Below are 20,972 nucleotides of genomic sequence, written 5' to 3'. Positions count from 1 at the left end.
GGCCGAGGGGCGCCTCCTCCGCAGCTGAGGGTGACAGTTAGTTCATGGTTAACAGGATCAGGAGCGCACGGCTCAGGCCGCACACTTCTCCTGTGCGCACTGCGCTGCGGCTCTGCGCGCTGAATGAAGCCTGTGCAGAAAGAGTGATATTTAACACATCTGTTAAAGCGTTTTGATAGCAGAAATCCCTTTAAGACATTATTCCATGACGAGGGCCAGATTGAGTGTTGAGAATCCTATGAAACCCTAAAAGTGATTTACATTTGAGATGCTGCGCAGCGTCTGCAGCTCATGAAGAACATTCACAATAAATAAAGACTATAAATCTTTTTTCTTATATATTCTGTTAATAGCATTAGATCGTTTACAGCCTGCTTTAATCTACCTGTAGCTGTTTGTTTTTGTTGCGCTGAATAAATAGTGAATAATAATAGAATAAAAGAATAATTTTGCATTTATAACAAGTAATTTTTTATATCCTGAATAACAGAAAGACTCTCTGAATGGACAAGAATAAAGTATCTTTCTTAAGTCCTCATTAAATTCCCTTATAATGAGTGAATGTGTAAAGATTGCTCTTTAATTAGGCCGCTTGCTTCTGCCAAACAAAACAACCTGAAAGGAAAGTGGTCAACATGCAAAATTGATGACTGAGCTCCTTTTGTGATGGGGACATTGTGTGTTGCTTGCTTATGAAGTCTAATGCAATCATAAATTGCGTCCTCCGGCCAATCAGCGGGCCGGGGGATGCGGCATGAAAGCGACCCATGTGGAGAACTTTGTTGAGCCCCATTGTTGAGGCTGTCAGCGCTGAGCGGAGGGCCGGGGGGGCCGGCTGCTATAAAGCTCCTCTCCCCTGAGTGAGGAGACCAGAGGAGTTAGCAGCCATTCACAAGACTGATTCTCTCCCAGAGACCTCAAGGAGTATCTCAGCTTTCACTCTGACTTTTTAAAACCGGGACCATGATGATCCCAAGCGTCCTCGCGCCTCCTGCCCTGTACCCGGGACTGTACCGGCCCGCCGCCGCTCTGCCGCTGCACCAGACCCTGCCGTCAGTCTTTCCCACCCACTCCAGCTTTCTCGTGGAGGACCTGCTGCGGATAAGCCGCCCCGCCGCCTTCATAAACCGGACTGTCCCGTCAGCGAGCGCCTCACTGCCCACAGCCACCACCACCTTGTCCTACAGCGGTGTGCCCGCGGAGCGCGTGTTGGCCACCACCGCGGTGACGCGCGACTCGTGCTCGCCCAAAACGTCAGTGCAGAGCAGCAAGGACCCAACTTTTCTCAAGTTTGGCGTGAGCGCCATCCTCGCACCATCACCAAAGACCGGTGAGTAGACAGGCTCTGCTGTGTTTTTACCTTCAGTTTATTTCTACAGACTTAATTTCTTCATTCAGGAATATTTTTTTTAACCCGTGATTTTCCTCCACAGCGTCCTCTCCCGCTACAATCCACAGCCTGCACTCCAAGAGCTTCCCCTTCCCCTGCTTTGACGGAACCTTTCACCCCATATTCAGGACGCCTTATTTACCAGGTAGGCACAACTTTTACGCACATCCCCTCATAGACTCTTCTCTCTTTAGCCTTTAGAAATGTGTCTAAACTAATTGCATTTACATGTAAAACACTTTGAGCCAGTGTCACAGATTTTTACCAGAAAAGAAGAAATCACTGTCTCATTAATGGGGACTGCTGGCTCTGGCCCCTGCCCGGACCCACCCTCCTCCTAATTAACCAATTATCCCAAATCGTCACGCTCTAAATTTGAGGCGGGGTGGCGAGTTATAGTCCCCCCTGTTTCCCATTGGGGGGCGTTTTGGCATTTCCCCGGCCCCGCGTTTTCCCACAGAGCCCGGGGGGCCTACGGGCCGCAGTGGCGGGCAACAAAGCCCTTCAGCACCGTGACCAATTTGGTCAGCTCCCACCGGGCGAACCACCCACACACCCTGGAGAGTGACTTTTACCAGGGGGGGGCAAAGGCGTGAACCAGTCATGCACTAATTTCCCTATTAGGCGCTATTGAGAGTTTTCAATATTCTCACAAGACCACATAGCGCGTCGTTGTTCCTGATTCTGCTGTGGCCACAGGGCAGCTACAGTCAGGGGGAAGTCAAGGCAGCGGTACGCAGAGAGGGAAGAGTGTTGGGCATGTGGGCAGTTTGAAGTAAAGCGAATCCCAGTTGCATCCAAATCGTCCCAGCTGGGGAAAGCTCTCCCTGCAGGCTGCACGGCTCATAGGATAGGTTACCACTGACCTCCAATCCTCACTCTCTCTGTGCCTTAAACGCTCCTCTATTCTCCGAGCGCGCCAATCAACGAGTTGAGATAAAGAATAATCTCTTAGAAAAGTCTATAAAGTCGCTAGTCCGTGCTTTCATTCAGCCAAATCATAATGGAGATGGAGTCTTTTCATGGGCTCAGCTGAAAGCCTCAACAAAACAACTCCAGCGTCCTGAATAGCTTTTCGTGTTCATTTAATGAAAATGATTTGAAGGCACGAAGAAGAAAAAAATCTCCTCCACTCCTCACTCCCCCCTCCGGGCATCAGTATTCTGGTATGCAGTTGTGTTTAGTTTGAAAGTGTAAATCTCCCTTTGTTGCGATAATATATGGCCTTCGCCGCCTGTCCAGAGTCTTTTCTGCGTTAGTTCATTACTACACAATTACCGTTCACGGTTTATTAACTCCTCTATCCGCCCTCACAGGGTTCCTTAAAGGATATGCTACCTCTTTACCATACCAATGCGGTTGGGGACCGGCCAATGTGCTAATTAGTCACCTCGTGCCATTTCACTCAAAACGGAGACGTATTGCACAGTTCCAAAGGGGGAAACTTCCAATACTAACCGGCTGAAAACTATGGCCTTAAAGAGAAATCATTATATTCATATAGAGCCTCTGTGATGTCTGAGAGCTTACATTTATAAAGCAGGAATATATTTGGATATTTTCCATCTCCTACTTGGGTATTTGTAGATTCACGCATAATTTCTTCTTTGCAAACATTGTTTTATGTTAGCCTAAAGAAAACAAAGCTAACGTGTATTCCTCTTCTATGTTTGTGTTGTAGCATCTTCATCCGTGGTTCCCATCCCCGGGACTTTCTCGTGGCCCCTGGCAGCCAGAGGGAAACCCCGCAGAGGGATGCTGAGGAGGGCGGTGTTCTCTGACGTGCAGCGCAAAGCCTTGGAGAAAATGTTCCAGAAACAGAAATACATCAGCAAGCCCGACAGGAAGAAACTCGCCTCCAAACTGGGCCTAAAAGACTCTCAGGTAAAACTTCTGATGTGTAAACATGTCGTGCGTAATTCGTGCGTAAAAACGCTTTCACACATTCCTGGCGCCGAACTTTTTCACTCATCATTTCCTGTCTGCTTGCAGGTGAAAATCTGGTTCCAGAACCGGCGGATGAAGTGGAGGAACTCTAAGGAACGAGAGCTGCTGTCGTCCGGTGGCTGCCGAGAGCAGACGCTGCCCACCAAAGCCAACCCGCACCCGGACCTCAGCGACGTGGGCAAGAAGTCATCAGCCGAGGAAGAGGAGGAGGAGGAAATGGGACAGTTCGAAGGAGGGAGAATGAGAGCGGCAGGCTCCAGCATCTCCTCTCCATCTCTCTCCAGTAAGCACTCGGACTTCTCAGAGTCAGACGAAGAAGAAATCACAGTATCTTAATTTATTTTAAAAGCAAATATAGAGATTTAAATAACCCGTGTTTTCATATGAGACTGTGACACTTGTAAGAAGCTGCCGCCCTCAAACAAGACCCATAAATGTCAATGTTAAAAAAAACAACTCACTCACTTGTTGCTTCATCAGCGCATGCGCACTGTACAGGATCTGCTTCTGAGACACAATTTGCTGTTTTGCACAGCTTTGTTCAATTGTACAGTATTTTGTACAACTTTGTATGGAAATTTTATGCCAAGAATATTGAGTTTCTCTTACCTTGACCTTAAATAGAGTTGTTTATTGAAAAATTTAGCTATTTCGTTAATAATTTATATGGATTTTTGTTTAATAAGTATGTTGTATTATGTGCTGTATATATGTTTATTTCACTTTTTGTACAAATACCAAATAAAACTGTAAACAATTGCAATTCATCGTGTTTGTGTGTTTTACAGAAAAAACTGTTTGACAAAATTCAATCATAAATAATTATTAATTTTATTGAATCACAATAACTTAAGACTAGTACAGTGATAGATTTAATTCAGCGAGCCCTCCACAGACCATGTGACAAACAGCACCGATCTGCTCTGATGTAAAGAGACTGTACACAAAATACTCTTTTTCAAGTACTGTTACAAATCAGCTAGAAAAAGTCATCAAAACGTCGCGAGATCATCGACTATATACAAAGTTATGTTACATATAAAAAATGTACATAGCAAAGAAGGCTAAACATTCATTGAGTTTGTGAGTAATAAACTGTTCAAATGCTTTTTAAAGACATCCACACCTCTGGGACCAGGCGTCACACACGACACACACGGGGGGGAGTCTCTTTGTGCTTACAAGGAGAGCGTCTATAAAACACACAGACACACGTACGGACGACAGATGTGGTTCCACGCTGTACACATCGGCAGTGCTGCACAGACGCACATTCAGCTTTTGGCTTCCACTTGGAGATCAGAATGAATGTTGCATAGGATCGGTGACAGAAACACTGAAAGCAATGCGTGACCCCGGATTTAAACGTCCGCCCGCCTGCCCCTGAAGGCAGGCTGGGAGGTTTATACGAAAGAAAAGGTTGTTTATATTTTTAAGCCACAGAAATGACGTCGAACCATTTTACATTATCATTCAACCACGAATACCTTTATACCTTTCAGAATAATCATTTCACTATAAACAAAGCAGCATGTACACTAGGTTTCACTTAATTAGATCAAAATGTTCTTGTTATGACAGTTTTGTTCCTCACAAATCACATATTTAAAACAGACTATGAGCAAAGCACAGTTAAAGGAAGGGGATGAGGTATAAAATCAACACATCTTAAACTTCCCTCATCTAATCAACCTGCAAAATATTCTGATCTCAAGCACCGAAACACATCACATATATATTCTTTTTTCTTGCTAGCGGTTTAGAATATTTACACCCGCTTCACAGCACTGGGTCGTACATGCATACAACTTAATCTGAAAACCCAAAGTACTGCCCCTCATTCGCGTCTCAATCCCACGGCATTGGTGTTTGATATGATGTGAGGTCGACGGCTCTCCTTCAGGAGGGAGTCGACTCGCAGCCCTGTTTAGTTTACAGCCATTTAGACAAATAAAGAATCAGCTTAATGCACATAGTCTGTTAGAAAAGAGTAAGGCATTGTTTCCTAGAATTCAGTCCAGCACCAGAAGATATTTGTGCTACAGCAGCCTGTTGGGGCCAGTGTGTGTGGAGATCTCAAAGGATTATTAAGTGGTCAAAGCGAGAACTAAGAGGTGGTAGAGGCGTTGTTTGTGAAATTACATGGAACATGACAACACGGAAAGTAAAGGACATTATCTCAAGTGTGATAAAAGGATGAATCCAGCCATGGTGAATGTTAAAATTTCCTTTCCCTCCCAGCAGGTCTGACTGATGTCTTTGTTTACACTTTCTGTTCATGCTTTGTTAGTCGACAAAGGGGCAGCACCAATATTTCCATTAATCAATAATAATAAGGCTAACTTTTTTGATAATTGATTCATAGTTTTTCTGCAGAAATGTCAGACATTTGTTGAGTTTCTTTTTCATTTACACGAGGAGTCAGTTTGTTTGACTAAAGTTATTTGAAGTCATGACCCTAAACTGCTTTTTGTTTGTTTTGGGGGGGTAAAGACTAAAGACTAAAAGATTTATCATCTAAATGTGACTATAATTGGTAATTGGTAGAACAAGGACTCCCTGCTATGAGGCAGGATAACTCACTGATTTTCAGCCTCAGTTCTATCATGCTATTATGGGGAGCTAATGTCATTATGGTAGGAAAAAAATGCAATTTCGCTCTGTGCCTTTGGAGGACACTATATGTTTCTCCAATGGGTCCTGGAAAACATCTGCCAGATGACATGTTTTACGTAGTCTGGTGGACGTTTTTCAGGGAGCTTGCTAAACCACACTTCCTGAATCTCAGACGCCCGCCTCCGATGTCATGTCTCGTTCAAAATGGTCAGGACCGGAAGATTTTTTATCTTATATTTTTTATCGGTATATTCTCATCGTATTTCAGATTCTGTACCGCTGTGAGCCGTTGCCTGCAGCGAAAACGGTAGTGTTTAACTCCAGCGTCTCTCGCTGGGCCGCTCCTTTCAGAGGGAGGGGCGCAATGCATGCTGGGTGTTGTAGGAATGTAGAATGGGTGAAACCACGAGCTGTTTGTACAACTTTCTCCACAGCTATGGAGCCAATTTCAAATATTATTGCGTCTATCGATTACAGAGAACGCCAGCTTTGACTGACAGAGGCTTTTTCCAGCGGCAAGTTGCTCCTTTAAGTTGACCACACTTGTCTCTTTAGAGATTTATTTTCCCCCACAGACTTTAATATTGTTCTTTTAATGGAGCAATGTTGCTACAGTGTTTGCAAACTCCGATTAGTTCTGAATGACATTTCACTGATAATATCGAACAAATTACTTTTATAACTCCTCTCTTCTTTATTTTCCAGATAAGCATCTCCCCCACAGACTTTTCTTTCACTATTTTTCAACCAAGAAATTTGGCTTTGCTACAGTTATGAGTCAAGAAAAGTCCCTCAGGGTTCAGAGAGTTTTTAGAAGTGTGAATAGAAATGCTGTAGGACTTAACATTCACTTTGGCTCGGTTTATCCACTAGACATCTTCAGCCTTAGAGGAGGAGCACGAGCAGGAAGCGTCTGGCTGTTCATCCAAGCAGCAGCAGACTCATCTGTGGTCTCAGCAGCTGGTAGCCATGTAGCAAGGCCCTGTGTCACCATCTGCAGGCAGCTCAGGCGCACTGCTCCAAACTCCTCCTGGTATTTTTTATGCTGATGATGATGGTAATGATGATGCCTCTCCAAACAGCGACAGGCTGTGTGCTTTTATTCTGTCTGTCTGAAGAAGAAGTCAGCTCCTTACAGAGGAGCCACGGGCCACAGCGGTGAAAAAAAAGACAAAAAAAAAACAGCGCAGTGCAGTAAAACGTTTCTTGCCCGTCTTTTGAAATGCAGTTTGTTTTATCCATATTAAATATTTGGGTTACCTGCACCCAAATTAAGGTGGCTGGATTTTGTGGCATGAAATCATATTGTTCATAAGTTCTCACAGCGACAGCAGTTCTTCTCAAAAAGAATCCCAGTGTTGAATTTGACGACATCACAAGGTCGACTCCAGCGACGAGTCCAGGATGTCGTCCTGGTGGCTGTTGCTGTTGGAGTCGCTGTCGTAGCTCTGCGGGCTCGACGACGTCGCCGCCTCCTTCAGACGCATCAGCATGTTCATCTGTCGGCAGAAACAAGTGGGATTAAGGCTAAATGAAAGGCATATTCCCAAGTCAACTTCCCATCAAACACTGTCCTGGCAATATGTTTTGGATGTATGATTTTACTCTAAATGGTTTCTTTGACAAAATAAAAATGAACTCCAGGTTCATTTACTTCCTTTAGAGAAGTAATAGGAAGCTAAGGAAGTGCATGCACCTTCTAACAGCATGTTTAAACTGTTTAAATGGACAATTAGACAATAATTCACCCTGAGATGCTACAATATGTTGCTGTTTTTGTTGCAGTATCACACACAACCTTGTTCCTCATGTGTTTTATTGCTCACCAGTGGGTCTGCGTCGCTGTCGCTCTGTGGAGGCTCTTTCCTGACTCCTTCCCTCGGAGCAGAGTAACCATCGAAGCCCACGTCCTCAGGACGGAGCTGCAGCAGCGGGGGCCATTCAGCCGGAGTGGGCGTGGCCGACCACGGGTAAGTGTCGATCACCCAGGCGGCAGGGTCCTCCCACGCTGCCCTGCGACCGTACAGCTGCAGAGAGACACAGAACGAAACACTGAAACATACTAGAAGATGATCTGAGGCACATTTAGGGTTTAAGACGTGAACAGGAGCTGCAAAACTTCTTTGAGCAGTTTGTGAGTTATCACTTCAGATCGGTTTTGTGTGGATTTCTTTTAACAAACAGGTGTTAACTGGCACCGGTAATTCAGGAGGGCTGCACGAAGGAATACAAATTAAACTTAAAGATATAATCTCAAAGATTTTCACTTAAATAAATGTCTGTTAAGTCACTATCTATCTCTGAATGAGGTAACACAATGCTGATTGAGCCTATGGCCCACTGATGAAAGCCTTTGCATTTGCAGTATTACAGACTGGCTGTCTGTGGCGACTTTCATTGAAAAAAATCTCAAGCAGCGCCCAGTTAGTGACACGTTTTCCATCAGCCAGCAGTCGTTGGTCTGCCAGAGAGGGTAGGCGGAGCTAAGCAGCTGCTTTTCCGCTCTCTGCAAGTGTTGCGAGTAAACAGTAATCTACTATGGCTGAACAAACAAAGAAAAGATGGATGACTACAGATACAACTTCAACAATAAGTGAAAATCCAAAGAACAAGAAACAAACTGGACGCTCAGATGAAGGCAAACAGTCTAAAAAGGAAAGCGACCGTCAGCCAGGAAAATCAAGAGTGAAAAATGAAAGTTGTTCAAAAATAGTTTAACAGCCTCTAAGAAAAAAGGAAAATAGGAGTAATAAATATATTTTTATTCTGCATGTTCTTTGTATGAATTACTAAAGATTTCTCAGATTTCTTAGGTAACAGATGCAAAATTTAGTCGTTCAGGTGGAGGTAAACTGCAGCCTCTGCAGAGCTGCAATTATTAGCGTAAAAATCAAACAGTAAATTCATCGCCGACTCTCTTGATATGCAGATTCCTGCTTCTAAAATGTGAAGATTTGCTGCTTTTTCTTTGTGATTTCTGCTTGTAAATGAAAAATCTTTGGGTTTGGTCGGTTGGTTGGACAGACGAAGTAATTGGAAGTTTACGTTGTTGGCTCACATACATTATTTATTGATTAATCATGAAAATAATCAACAGACTATGTTTGTAAAATTACAATTAGTTTCAGCCTCAGTAAAAAAAGGGTTTTAGTTTGTTGCACCACTACACTCTGGTTTCTCTTCTAAGCTGATGAGAGACAAATTCCTTTACTGCTCCGAGCTCCCCTCTCTCCCTCACAGAGCCTGCATTCTGGTGATTAGCTGCAGCCTAATTAAATCAGATGCTAATTACGCGCAGATTGAGAGTACAAATTGAATCCATTTCACTTTGATGAACATAACCCTGATCCTCCGAGAGGGCAAATCTGAACCATGCTCAGACTCATTACACTTCTGCTTCACTCAGCTGGATCCTTGTCAAATCAAGTCTCTGTATTGATTAGGTATATTGTTATAGCTACTGTATGTGTGCATGCGTGTGTGTGTGTTACCTGCAGTCCCTCTCGTACGGCCTCCAGCATGTAGGGGATGACGGAGTAGTTCCAGAGGTCGGTGAACCAAACTCTGGATCCCTCCACGTCCATGGGACAAGACAAGAAGAGCCGAGGTCCTGCACGTCACAGAGCACAGAGGTGAGACGCAGATTCTTTCTACAGGTTTACTAACTGACTTAATGTCGTGCATCGGTCTCTTACCGATGGTGACGTCAGAGGAGCTGTGTGTCTCCAGGAAGCGGTTGAGGTGGTGCCAAACCCGCGGGATCCAGTCGATGATCTTCACCAGCTCTATGTTCCGCGTCCGGCTGCCAATCTCCGTCTCGATCAGCTTTCTCCTCAGGTAGCGACCAAGGAAGCCTTTCACCGGCTCCATGTGGTTGGCACAGAGCACCCACCTGATCAGACAACATACCGGGGTATCAGGTATTAATTTCCTCCAGATTAATTGTGTTTTCAGAAGTCGTGAATCAGTCGTGCATCCAGCAGCCGAGTTAGATGGAGGGTATTTGTAGGAGTTTACCTGAAGTTGTGGTGCAGCTGCAGGTTGGGGGCGGATGATGTTGCTTGGCTCATTGTGCCAATAATGTAGGGGCTGAAAGGAGAGAGAAACTGATTATTATTCTTTCTTATCAGGTTACATTAGTACATTAAGTTACACCATTTTTAGCATGATTGTGCAGAAGAATGTCTGAGTGTGTGTGTGTGTTTATGTGTGAACTGACCAGTGCTGGTAGTTAGAGTTGAAGACCCCGTTGAAGATCTCTCCCAGCGAGCTGACGTGATGCAGGTTATCCAGGATGACCACCAGAGGGCTCTCTGCCCCCGGGACACCGCTGCACTGCTCAGCCAGACCTGACAGGTACTGACGCAGCTCCTACAGAGAGTGAGCGAGAGAGAGAGAGAGAGAGAGAGCATTATTTATGTGTTTATGTGTAGGGTTTTTTCCACCAATCTTTCTATCTAATATAAGCCAGCATGTTTATGTGACTTAGACGCAAACTTGGGTTGTTTGCTATACATTTTTTAGTTATCTAGATGGGTTAAATTAACCATTTGGTGCCTTAGACTACATCCATCCATCCATTATCTATACCGCTTATCCTGTTCAGGGTCTTGGGGGGCTGGAGCCTATTGGGTGAGAGGCAGGGTTACACATGGACTGATCACCAGTCAATCACAGGGCTAACTCACAGAGCTCAAATTCACACCTACAGGTAATTTTAGCGTCACCAATGAACCTAACGACCTATCTTTGGACTGAGGGAGGAAGCTACCCGGAGGGAACCCACGCCTGCACGGGGAGAACATGCAAACTCCACACAGAAAGGCCCTCTATGTCAGAACCGGGACCCGAACCAGGAACCTTCTAGCTGTGAGGCGACAGCACTAACCTCTGCACCACCGTGCAGCCCCGCCTTAGGCTACATCCAGAATAAAAATGTAGTTTTCATCAGAAAGCTTAACGTGTATGCCGAGCGTATACAGAACTCTGGTGGTTTAAAGCCCCTAAAACTCAGACTTTTGGAAACGCTGCTTCCTCGTGTCAGTTTGAAGAGATGTTTGTTGTAGGCCAATAATCTTTATTTTACAGTCTTAGTGGAGTGTTCTTGTTTCACTTACAGTTCATACAGCTGTTTACGTGTATGAAGTATACAAGCTGGATACAAGTAGGGCAATCCTTTTTGATGTTAAGTTTCAGTACTGAAACAAAACGTCTTTCTTACTGACAAATTCAGCTACCATCTCCAAAACGTAGCCATTGTGTTGCCTGCAGATAAAACAGATTTTGCATGTTTACCTTGCTGGACTTGTGGTCCACGTTGAAAGTGACGACAGCGTGCGGGGTCAGAGGTCGGCCCTCCAGCAGCAGCAGGTGTCGGGATAGCTGATTGGCCAGGTAGGTCTTCCCTGTGCCGCTGGGGCCCGACAGGATGACGCGTCTGTGCTCCTTCAGCAGGGAGACGTAGCGCTGCAGCATCGGCTTCGGGATCAGAGTGTCGAACACCAGAGAGTCCACGTTCTCACTGCTCACGCCTGGACACGAAGGAGAGAGGATAGATGGTGAGTTTAAGGTAATTATCTTTATAACTTTATTTACCTGTATACTAACTTGTGTTTCCTATTTCAATACGTCTTACTGAGGGGCAGAACAGAATATGTATTTGCAGCGTGAGCTTGATAAGGTGATGGTACCTTTGAGCTGGATGTTGATGGTGTTGCTGTCTCCCACCAGGTAGCCGCAGGGCAGCAGCTCAGGCGTGTGGGCGCCCTTGAGGCTGCTGGGTCGGTGGATCTCTCCGATGTTGTATCCCTCCACGCTGTCTGAGCTCAGGCCCAGCTGGCTCACCGGGTCCACGTGGGTGATGTACTCCTGTCAGACACAAGACACCGGCATTTACAGGGTGTTTTTGTGAACTTTCTCAAAGTTACAGCGATAGTTACAGGAAATAAAACTGCCAAGACTCGATCAATAAATACTTCTTGATGTCATTCAGTCTTATAAAAACACTGACGCTTGTTGCCTGTATATGTTTACCTTGAATAGGCGTCGGACCACCCCGTCCAGGACGTCCCACTTGGTTTTCCCGCTAACACCGATGCAACCTATCAGGAAATGACGAGGCCGGCCCTCCTGTGATGGAAAAACACGACTGGTTTAGAAACCAAAGAGCCTTTATGTATGGTAACGGTTTGAGCTGTGTTTTCAAACCGGTCTCACCTCTCCCCACTTGCTGTCCTCTTCCAGGCTTACGACCATCTTCACGTGCCGCCCCTCCTTCCTCATCCCTCCCTCCCCGCCGGTGTCGTCCAGCAGCATGTCTGACAGGAGGGCAGAGCAAAGTCAGACAAGGTTTCTCCCCATTACCAAGGTTATAGGTTGAAAAATTCAAACGTTATATATCTAAGCTAAAGGCTGATTTGTGTGTTTATTGGAGGTTTTATTCCTGCTCTAAACAACTAATCCATTTATTAAGAACATTTGATATCAATCAATCAGGAAGTGAAGTTTCCTGTAACTAACCCAGGCTGGTGGACTCGCTGGTGGTGAGGTTGAGGCTGTGCTGGGGCAGAGCCGGTCCGCTTCCCTGAGCCTGGCTGTGTGCGTGAGGGGGAGGAGAGGTGGAGATGGAGGCCTGGGAGCCGATCCTGCTGCCCTGATTCTCCACCTTCAGACGGTCGTTCTCCACCTTCAGCTTCTCGATCTCCAGCTGCAGACACACAGAGGTGAAGTTACAAATAAATAAACAACTGTAAGATTAATTTAATAAATTCTACGGTTAAATTATAGCTCCCCCTACAGGACAACTCGTGTAATTGAAAGCATGTTCAGAGCAAAAATATCTTCTCTCAAATATCTGATGTTTTAAGGTTGAAACGATGGTTGACAATGAGTTAAATCAACCAGTTAGACCAGTTACTGCAGTATGTGGAGAGCTCTGTTACCAAAAGCATTGCTCGAACTACAAAGAGCCTTTTATTGTGGATTTAAGTGGCTTCGCAAAGGAATAATTCTGTTCATTTATTCAAGAAGAATTAACTTTAAAAGTTAGTTTTACTGTTAATCCTATGATAACATATGTGAGCATCTCTTTCACTGGCAAAACACATGATTCAAACATTCAAAAGCAACAAAATGAACACATTTAATTTACTCTTTATATTCTTTTGGTGTGTGTATGTGTCTATGTTTGTGTTTGTTTGCAGACCTGCATGCGATTCATGGCCTCCCGGAGCTGGTCCAGCTGATGGGCGGAGCTTAAAGCCTCCAGACGGATATCCGTCAGCTTCATCTCCTTCTCCCTGAGCTCACTGCGCAGCTGCATCACCGTCTCCGCCTCGCTGTCCAAACACTCAGACAATCTGTTCACGCACACACGCACAGAAACAGGACAGCTGTTTAGTGACATCACAAAGTGTGGTACGCTTCTCCTCTGTACTAGTCTTAACATTTTTTCCTCCTTTTTACGTGAATGCTTTTTTGACAGGATCATCTTTATACCCAGGAGTGATGATGTGTACGTACAGCGAGTTAGAGTGTGTGTTTCTGAGCATGTGGCTGGACGCCGCAGAGCCGTTGTGGGGCAGTTTGGGCGAGGACGGCAGCGACGAGTCGGTCATCTCCTCGATGTCAGAGTGAGAAGAGGCCGACTTGGGAGATTTCTTCTTGCTGAACGCTTGTTTGAAGGAGCTCCTCAGCTGCAGGGGGGAAACAGATACAAAGAGAAAGACACGGTGAGCAGGGGAGGGAAACGCTCCCAAAAACACCGAGGGGAGGAGGAGAAGGAGAAGGAGTGTGCCGGGGAAAGTGGAGAAAAGCAGCTGTTAAAAAGTGCAAGTGAGGGAGAAAGGGGAATTATGGGTAGACCGTCTTATGACCTGAGCGACAGCTCACAACACAAACAATGAGTGTGTGTAATGTGTTGTGTGTTTGTCAGAGGAAGGTGGAATGTATGTTACCGCTGCTGAGGGCTTTTTTTATTTTTCAGACTTTTAGACGACTGAAAAAAAGGAGTTCTGTGTTTAACACTAAAATAAGATTAAATGTATCTTGCTTTGCATTTAGTCTGTAGTTCAACCATTTGATATTTTTTTAACTTACTTTAAAGAACTCTGATGTATAAATAACATTATTTTAGTCAGGAACGCTCGATTCTGACCAATTATTGCAAATACAAATATAGTTATTGTAGGAACCAAATAGTCCAGTAGGTGGCACCCTGGTACTTCAGAATTCACTCGACGAGGAGGAGCAAAAATGAACACCACTGAGGGGCTGCATAGACAGGCTAATAATTGTTGCGCTCGCTGTGGAATCACTTTGCAGTCTTGCGAACAAAACAGAGTCCAACATCTGTTTATGCTTTTACTGGAAGATGTATTAGTCACTGTTTAGTCAGTGTCTTCAACCATTAAGATGCATGATGTCTCGGATCCCATTCGCTGTAGTCCGCCAGTGATACAGCCTCTGGGGACAACGGTGAACATGCGGGGCGTGTAGCCGGGGGTTAGCGATAACTTTCAGTCCAGACTTTCTTTTCCCCATGCTGCTTTGTTTACAGAAAAAGAAACAGTTTTTCTTGTGACTGACTTTAATTAACAGGTCTTACCTTTACCAATATTTTATCATCATGATGCTGATTTATAAAAAGTAAAAATGAAAGCTCAGGTCTGTCCTCAAGAGGAGAAGAAAACTACTTTTAAAATGCTCGTTTGTTGAACGGAGGTTGGATCGATCTGATGCATTCGAGGAAGTCGGGAAATCTAAACGCTGAACGGTTTTCCTGACACCGCGTCAGGGAATTTATCCCAAGTTGAATTTTAGATGAAAACAGATTGTTAGCTTGCTGCAGATGTCTGTTTATAAAGTTTAATAGAAGCCAAATCATTGTCAGAGCTGCTGATGGGAGCCGGGATGTCATTACGGCAGATTGCGTTCCACCTGCTTTTGCTGTCCTCACGGACTGTTTTTCCTGCATACGCAGCAGCCTGCTGATACGTGATTGGTCAGTATTACTCGGACTACAAACGTTGTACAAACGGAAACCAGAAGACTTGCCATCCCTAAAATCCACGTCCCTAAATAGAGATTAAGAAACACCTAAATGAACGTTCCTACCTATGTAGGATTCTGAAGTATCACGGTGCCACCTACTGGATCGTTTGGGTGCTACACGTACAAAAGTCAGAAATGGCTCCTACAGTTATACTTGGCGCTCATGGCTCTGCTCGTAAGATGCTCCCTGGGAAAGCCAAGCAGCATGCTATGGCTTTACAGGCAGCACGATGCAAACCCTGGGTGCCCTGGGTATGCGAGAGTGGGCCAAATACTTTATACTAGAGAGGTGGAGGCTGAGGTGGTGGAGGCAAAGCTCTGCAAGCAGCAGTGTGTGTGTTTATTTCTCAAACTAAGCTGAACTTAAAAAATCTGTTTGATTGTTTGAGCAAGAGTTTGTGTTTGAAGGAGAAATCCACTGTGAATACTTAAATTTATAAAAGGAAAGTTTCTCTTCTTATTATCCTTTAAATCATTTAAAAATAAATTTCTTCTCAAAATTGTTGGTGATTAATTAATCGGTTGTTGCAGCTCTCATGTCAAAGTATTCATGGGTGGATTTTTCCTCCTTGTAAGAGCCGGCTCAGGTGTCATAAGAGCAGCTTTTCAGGGAGAGGGAGGCAGTGTTTAAGAGGAGAGAACAGGCACTACAGCAGGAAGAGAAGGACTACGGTTAGTAACCTAGAAAAAGTGCAGGGGTTAGGCAGCTCTCATTTCACGCAGCGTACCAGTCTTACCTCATAGACCTGCCACATGAAGCGAAGCAAAGGAAGACAGAGAGACAAAACAGCACATGTTCATATGGGTGTGTTAATGTGTTATGGAGGGACAGAGATTAAACTAAAGGAGCCTACAAGACTGAAGCTGATTTTATTAAACGTCCAGACAGCTGCAGGCTAATGCTACATCACAACCACCGTGACACAGGAGGTCTTTGATGATCCATTATGCACTCGCAGACACACACACACAGCCCCTATACACACACACTCTGCAGGAGCACCTGCATGGAGCCTGCTGTGGGGTCTCACCTACACAAACTGTGACAGCTAGAAGCTCACGCACACACAGGAGGATGGTTTATTATCACTGTGACTTAAAGCAGGAAACTCGACACGAGCTCATGTCTGTTAACTGCTAACACAAAGCACCACACTGCTCTGCCTAAACTTCAACATCAGGATCAGATTCTGACAACCACACGCAGCTAACACAACATGGTTTCAGTTTACGGGACGACACAGAGGAATAAAGTTGCGTACGTCGTCGTCTCTGACTTGTCCTCCGGTGCACATAAACGCCTTTCAGCAACACAAAGGAAAAGGTCATGTCTTTTAAGATGTAAGTTAGAGTATGGAAGATGTTTCGATGTATGATCACTACTAAAGAATGAGGACTAGATACTAGCCTATAGGAATTGATTTGGTAATTTGCAGGACGAGAAAAGGAAACAAAAAACTGTTTAAGGCAAGTTTAAGCCCCAGATTTCAGATGTTTTTGATTGCAAATCATTAAATCAATCACTACTTGGTATTCAACAGGACTGAATCTAAGAGTGTATTCACCTTTTCCCCAGAGAAAGATGCCTAAAAAGGAAGGAACCCAAACATGTGACACCAACGCATGCATGAAAATGCGCAAAGCAAAGACAAAAACAAGTCACATTGAAATCTTTAAATGCATCATTCTTACCCAGTTCTTCTTGTTCTTCTTCTTGTTCTTAGCGTCGGCGTCCATGTTGGAGCCCACGCTGGAGTGGCTGGTCGCGCTGGTGATGCTGCTGACGCTGTCGGAGGAGTGCTGCCGCCTGATGCGCAGGTCTGGCTGCTGATGCTGCTGCTGCTGCTGCTGCTGCTGAGGGCTGCCGTTACTGCCGGCTGTGCAGAGACAGACAGGGACGGGAAACGTGTTGTCATACATTATCTGCAGCATGTCTTTCTTTAAGTCTCAGTAAGTCAGTGCTGTCCTCTTGGGACTATTGGAATTAGTTTATTTCTATTAAAAAAGTGGATGGCTTATCCCTCTTAAATGTGCTGATAACCAAAAGAGATAATTTAACTACTGTCTTTCATACAAGAGTGCAGAAGTGCATGACTGAAATCTACAACATTCTGTTCCCCCTTTGCTGAGCGTTTGCATGGCGTGTCTGTACCTGTCCTTTCCCCTTTACGTGTGAGTTCAGGTGTGTTGATGACTCCGTTGATTGCAGCCTGAGCGACAGCGTTCTGCTTCTTCAGCAGCTCGATGGTCTTCCTCAACTCATTCAGCTCAGAGTCCTATAAAGAGACGAGAGGGTCAAAGCAACACATCTACTGCACTGACTCAGATGTTGGTGTACATTGCAGTCTGATATAAAACAGGAGGAACTGTTTTTACCTTCTGCTCTGCCGTCAAGGTGAGACTCTTCAGCCTGATGGTCATGTTACCCAGACTCTGTTCAAACGCTGCCACCAGGTGAGCCTGCAGGAGAAACCACATGCATCCAACACTTTATATGTCAGCATCTTCCACAAGCACATAAAACATTACGGCTAAACACAAATTCTCCAATCCCAGATCATAAACAGCTGTCCATGTAAGATCTGTCCAACGTGAGAGATGTCGAAACAACCGCTGCAACCTTGGGGCTGAAACCCAAACATGACATCAGTCTAGTAATCTTAGTATCAAACTGAGAGCCACATTCAAATGATCCACATAATCGTGAAAAATAAGAACACCCTGTCATAAATGATTATCCCCTGCAGGTCAGCTGTGAATGGTTCCCACACTACAAACACAGCGCTGAAGCCAAACCATGACATCATCTTCACCAACAACAGTCCTCAGAGCTAAAACCAGTCATTCATGCCGAGGCCCCAGACTGAACCGATGACAACATGGACCCATCTGTGGGTCACTTTTAGAGCCTGGCTGATATATTGGTTGTCAAAATGTATAAAAGCAGACCGTTGCTCGGAACGCGACTCTAATTACACAATCAGGAGGACTAACTGTATTGCCGATTGTCTCTTTTCCCATTGCCAGTCAAGTATACTCCTGTCGTCTCTTTTCTGCTGCGTCACCATCTGACGTCACAAACGCGCCGGAGACAGGGTTAGTTAACAGTGAAGATGTTACTCTGGTTAGGTCTTTATTGTATCTATTACTCATTCAGTCTGTTTATCAAACTCAGCGCCGATAAACTTGGAATGATGTTCGAGCGCTGCTCGGACGGAGACGGGTTGAGTTTGTAGATGAGATGACGAGGAGTCGCAGAAGTTACAGACGGAGCATAGCATCGCGCCGGAAAGGGGGCGGAGATTAGCGTGTCGACAAGGGTTTTGTGTTCCTGTCATTGCCGATTGGAGTCTAGGCGATAATTACCCTAGTTGACTGCAGAGTCATTTGATCCGGGGCTGAATGCAGATTGTAGCCTTTCCCACTGAATAAAAAAGCCGGGTGTTAGCCAGTTTTTTGACCAGTGGCAAAGGGTCTCGACAGTGACAAGACAGACCTAAATCAGGTGCTGTGCTGATTCCTGTGGTCGGGATCAACTTACTTCACCATCAGAAGAAATATAATAAAACTTGGTTAGCTTAACTGTTTTAAAATAATCATTTTTAAATTAATAAAATCATTTCCAAATCAATATTTTGCGTCAAATTATTCATTTTGTAAGTAAAAGGCCGTGTAATAAGCGGGATAATGTGTAGTGAGCAGGTTGTTATCGCGGAGGTACCTGCTCACCCTATCGGGGGACAACAACCTGCTGGATGGACATCTCTCAGATGTATCAGTATTGGCTGTATGTTTTCTGATATGCGTCAATACGAAAACGTTTTCCGCAGAAAACAGTACAATTTAAAAATAAAGTGAACATATAGTTTGTCCAGCAGATCAACGTCTGACTCCCTAATTTACAACATTCTCAGCACTGTCTGCAGATCATCTAGGAGAGTTTGAGGAGACTGTGGTCGGCACAATTGGTTGGCAATGTTAAATATCTTTTAAAAATGTTTTTTCTTTAAGAAGGCACCCTTTGCACAGTCATATTGGTGCTAAATCAGTGCAAATCCATCAAGAAAAGGCTGATGTACACGTAGCTAAAAAATGTCCTCTATCAGCCACCATAGTGTTAATCGGTGAATTTTTACCCTCCTAATCTGCATCGGTCTCAAACTTGTTTGAACGTAGTTTGATGGATTTCTGGCTGACATGTTGTGCAGATATTGTCAGATTGATTGACTACATGAGAGACTTCGATCACGCAGGCAGGATTGAGTGTAAACAAGTTAAAGAAGCCTTTTGTCAAAGGATTGTGTAGACGTCCAAGATAAGCAAACTTTACTTTACATGCTTGTCTGTTTTCAGCTGATTTTGCCGGTTAGAGCACACCAGTCGAACAAGGGTCATCCATCACTGTATGAGGCTTTAAACATTACAAATGCCTGCAGGACGTGTGAGTGAGAGTTGAGTAAAGTGTTGACTGATGTGTGATTTCAGTCGTGACTTTTTTGCACAGAAGACGTTCTTAGATTCTCCGCCTCGGGGGCTCAAAGGTGTGCTCAGATAATTCATCATCTGTCTGATGCTTGTAATGAAATATTTGAGCAAAGCCCCTCCCCCGGCAGCCCCTACAATCGCACCTCCATGACCCCCCACTACCAGCTCCTCTGTCTGTGTTCTGTCTGTGTTTGTCTTTCAGCACTGACACCGCACCTTCTTGTATCCAGGCGTCATCAGCTGTAAATCTTCAGTCCACATCTGGGACAGTCGCTCAGCACTGTGCTGAGACTCGACTCTCCGCTGTAACCTAACACCTTTGCCTTCCTTCCATATCTCTAATCCACGGCTGAACCGCCAGCGCGCTCTGACTCAGGCAGCAGATTACAAGCCGAGCGTGGCGAGACTTGTGCAACTCGGGAGGCAGGGTGGCAGAGACGTTCGTGTCTGCAGACGCTTAACGTGACTTTCTGATGGTTCTGCCAGATGTGAAATTATACCCTCTCAGGGTAAAGTGCTCTGCGGGGGTTATCTGCTCAGTACTTGATGAATATCACGAAAGGTGCTTGCGTGTGTTTGGGTATTAGAGAGGGAACGAGTGCCAAATTTCACAGACTTTTAAAAGTGGCACTGCAACTTAAATTTTAGTTGAATAGTTTTGACATGTATTTTCAGAAACTAGTGAAAAACATGATTTGAATTTGAATTTTCAACAGCCAATAATCACTTTAGTTTAAATGTGCACACAAAAAACCTTGTTACGATTTTTAGATTCTCTAGATAGCCAAGTTTGATCGTCTTCTCTGCGCTCCGTTGGGCTGATCCTCTCAGCTAAAGGTAAACACACTGGTCCACTCAGTATGGCGCGCGTGCAGCCCATCACTATTTTGGGATTGTTTTGTCCCTATCTGTGTTTTTTCCACGCTTGCATTGAAGCTCTAAGAATGTCAATATTGGTCTGACAGTCAAACACTATCTCAACACTTTAATGGATCAGCATGTAGTACAGACATTCATTGTCTTAAAAGGAGAACGGAGGTCTGCTGAGAGTGCAACCTTTTTGTGGATCCAGTGCCATTTAATTTATTAGCGCTAATTAGCAAATGTACGAGTGCTAACATGTTAAACTATGACGGTCATGGTAAATATTATAACTGCTAAATATCAGCATTTAGCACAGTCATTGGCAGCATATTAGCATGCGGAAGCTGCTGTTTAGCTCACAGCAAGTACACCCTCTTAGCAGCTAGACTCGACGTAGCAGTCGACTCAAAGACTTGAATTAAAGGCACTTTTAAGAAAGTAACTCACATTTTCAGACGCAGAATATTATGAATGAACGGTGTACACAGCAAAAATGTATTGGAATTTAAAGAAAACGGCCATTTCTGTAGTACATATAGGCTAAAACCACCGGCCTGCACAGCCTTTGTTGCAAGTAGTCACAAATTTAATGAGTATATTAGCGATTTGATTTGTAGCA

General features: G+C 44.6%; 2 protein-coding genes across 5 annotated transcripts in view; one reads left to right on the top strand and one right to left on the bottom strand.

Annotated features, from left to right (window-relative positions):
- The first annotated feature begins 953 nt into the window (after positions 1-953).
- Positions 954-3,830, top strand: dbx1a (developing brain homeobox 1a). The gene is made up of 4 exons (XM_069663637.1): positions 954-1,330; positions 1,434-1,535; positions 3,072-3,274; positions 3,383-3,830. The coding sequence occupies exons 1-4, from the start codon at positions 964-966 to the stop codon at positions 3,671-3,673; spliced, it is 963 nt and encodes a 320-aa protein (XP_069519738.1). The 5' UTR covers positions 954-963; the 3' UTR covers positions 3,674-3,830.
- A 367-nt stretch (positions 3,831-4,197) lies between these two features.
- nav2a (neuron navigator 2a) overlaps positions 4,198-20,972 on the bottom strand; it is a 128,173-nt gene continuing 111,398 nt past the window's right edge. For 2 of the 4 annotated variants that reach the window (XM_069667934.1, XM_069667953.1), the window contains 17 exons: positions 17,381-17,464; positions 17,157-17,280; positions 16,697-16,824; positions 15,742-15,750; positions 13,475-13,647; positions 13,158-13,311; positions 12,473-12,659; positions 12,170-12,270; positions 11,987-12,082; positions 11,644-11,821; positions 11,249-11,484; positions 10,173-10,324; positions 9,971-10,042; positions 9,649-9,845; positions 9,445-9,563; positions 7,780-7,980; positions 4,198-7,452 (listed from right to left, as the gene is read on the bottom strand). In XM_069667934.1, the coding sequence (XP_069524035.1) occupies positions 7,327-7,452; positions 7,780-7,980; positions 9,445-9,563; positions 9,649-9,845; positions 9,971-10,042; positions 10,173-10,324; positions 11,249-11,484; positions 11,644-11,821; positions 11,987-12,082; positions 12,170-12,270; positions 12,473-12,659; positions 13,158-13,311; positions 13,475-13,647; positions 15,742-15,750; positions 16,697-16,824; positions 17,157-17,280; positions 17,381-17,464 (2,337 nt within the window). In that variant the 3' untranslated portion in view covers positions 4,198-7,326. Of the gene's footprint in view, positions 7,453-7,779; positions 7,981-9,444; positions 9,564-9,648; positions 9,846-9,970; positions 10,043-10,172; positions 10,325-11,248; positions 11,485-11,643; positions 11,822-11,986; positions 12,083-12,169; positions 12,271-12,472; positions 12,660-13,157; positions 13,312-13,474; positions 13,648-15,741; positions 15,751-16,696; positions 16,882-17,156; positions 17,281-17,380; positions 17,465-20,972 lie in introns of all 4 variants that reach the window. The other 2 variants (XM_069667862.1, XM_069667944.1) reach the window with 2 other exon arrangements.

The sequence above is a fragment of the Semicossyphus pulcher genome, unplaced genomic scaffold (genome assembly GCF_022749685.1).
Source record: "Semicossyphus pulcher isolate SPU_LCO1_2020_fin unplaced genomic scaffold, fSemPul1.0.p SCAF_1, whole genome shotgun sequence".
NCBI lineage: Eukaryota > Metazoa > Chordata > Actinopteri > Labriformes > Labridae > Semicossyphus > Semicossyphus pulcher.
This window is presented reverse-complemented; position numbering and strand designations above follow the sequence as displayed.

What these genes read in the sequence shown, in the direction of transcription:
- dbx1a (XM_069663637.1), top strand. Translation starts at nt 964, where the DNA reads ATGATGATCCCAAGCGTCCTCGCGCCTCCTGCCCTGTACCCGGGACTG. An exon ending in CAGGACGCCTTATTTACCAG is followed by an intron (nt 1,536 to 3,071) that starts GTAGGCACAACT and finishes TTTGTGTTGTAG; the next exon opens with CATCTTCATCCGTGGTTCCC. An exon ending in TGGGCCTAAAAGACTCTCAG is followed by an intron (nt 3,275 to 3,382) that starts GTAAAACTTCTG and finishes GTCTGCTTGCAG; the next exon opens with GTGAAAATCTGGTTCCAGAA.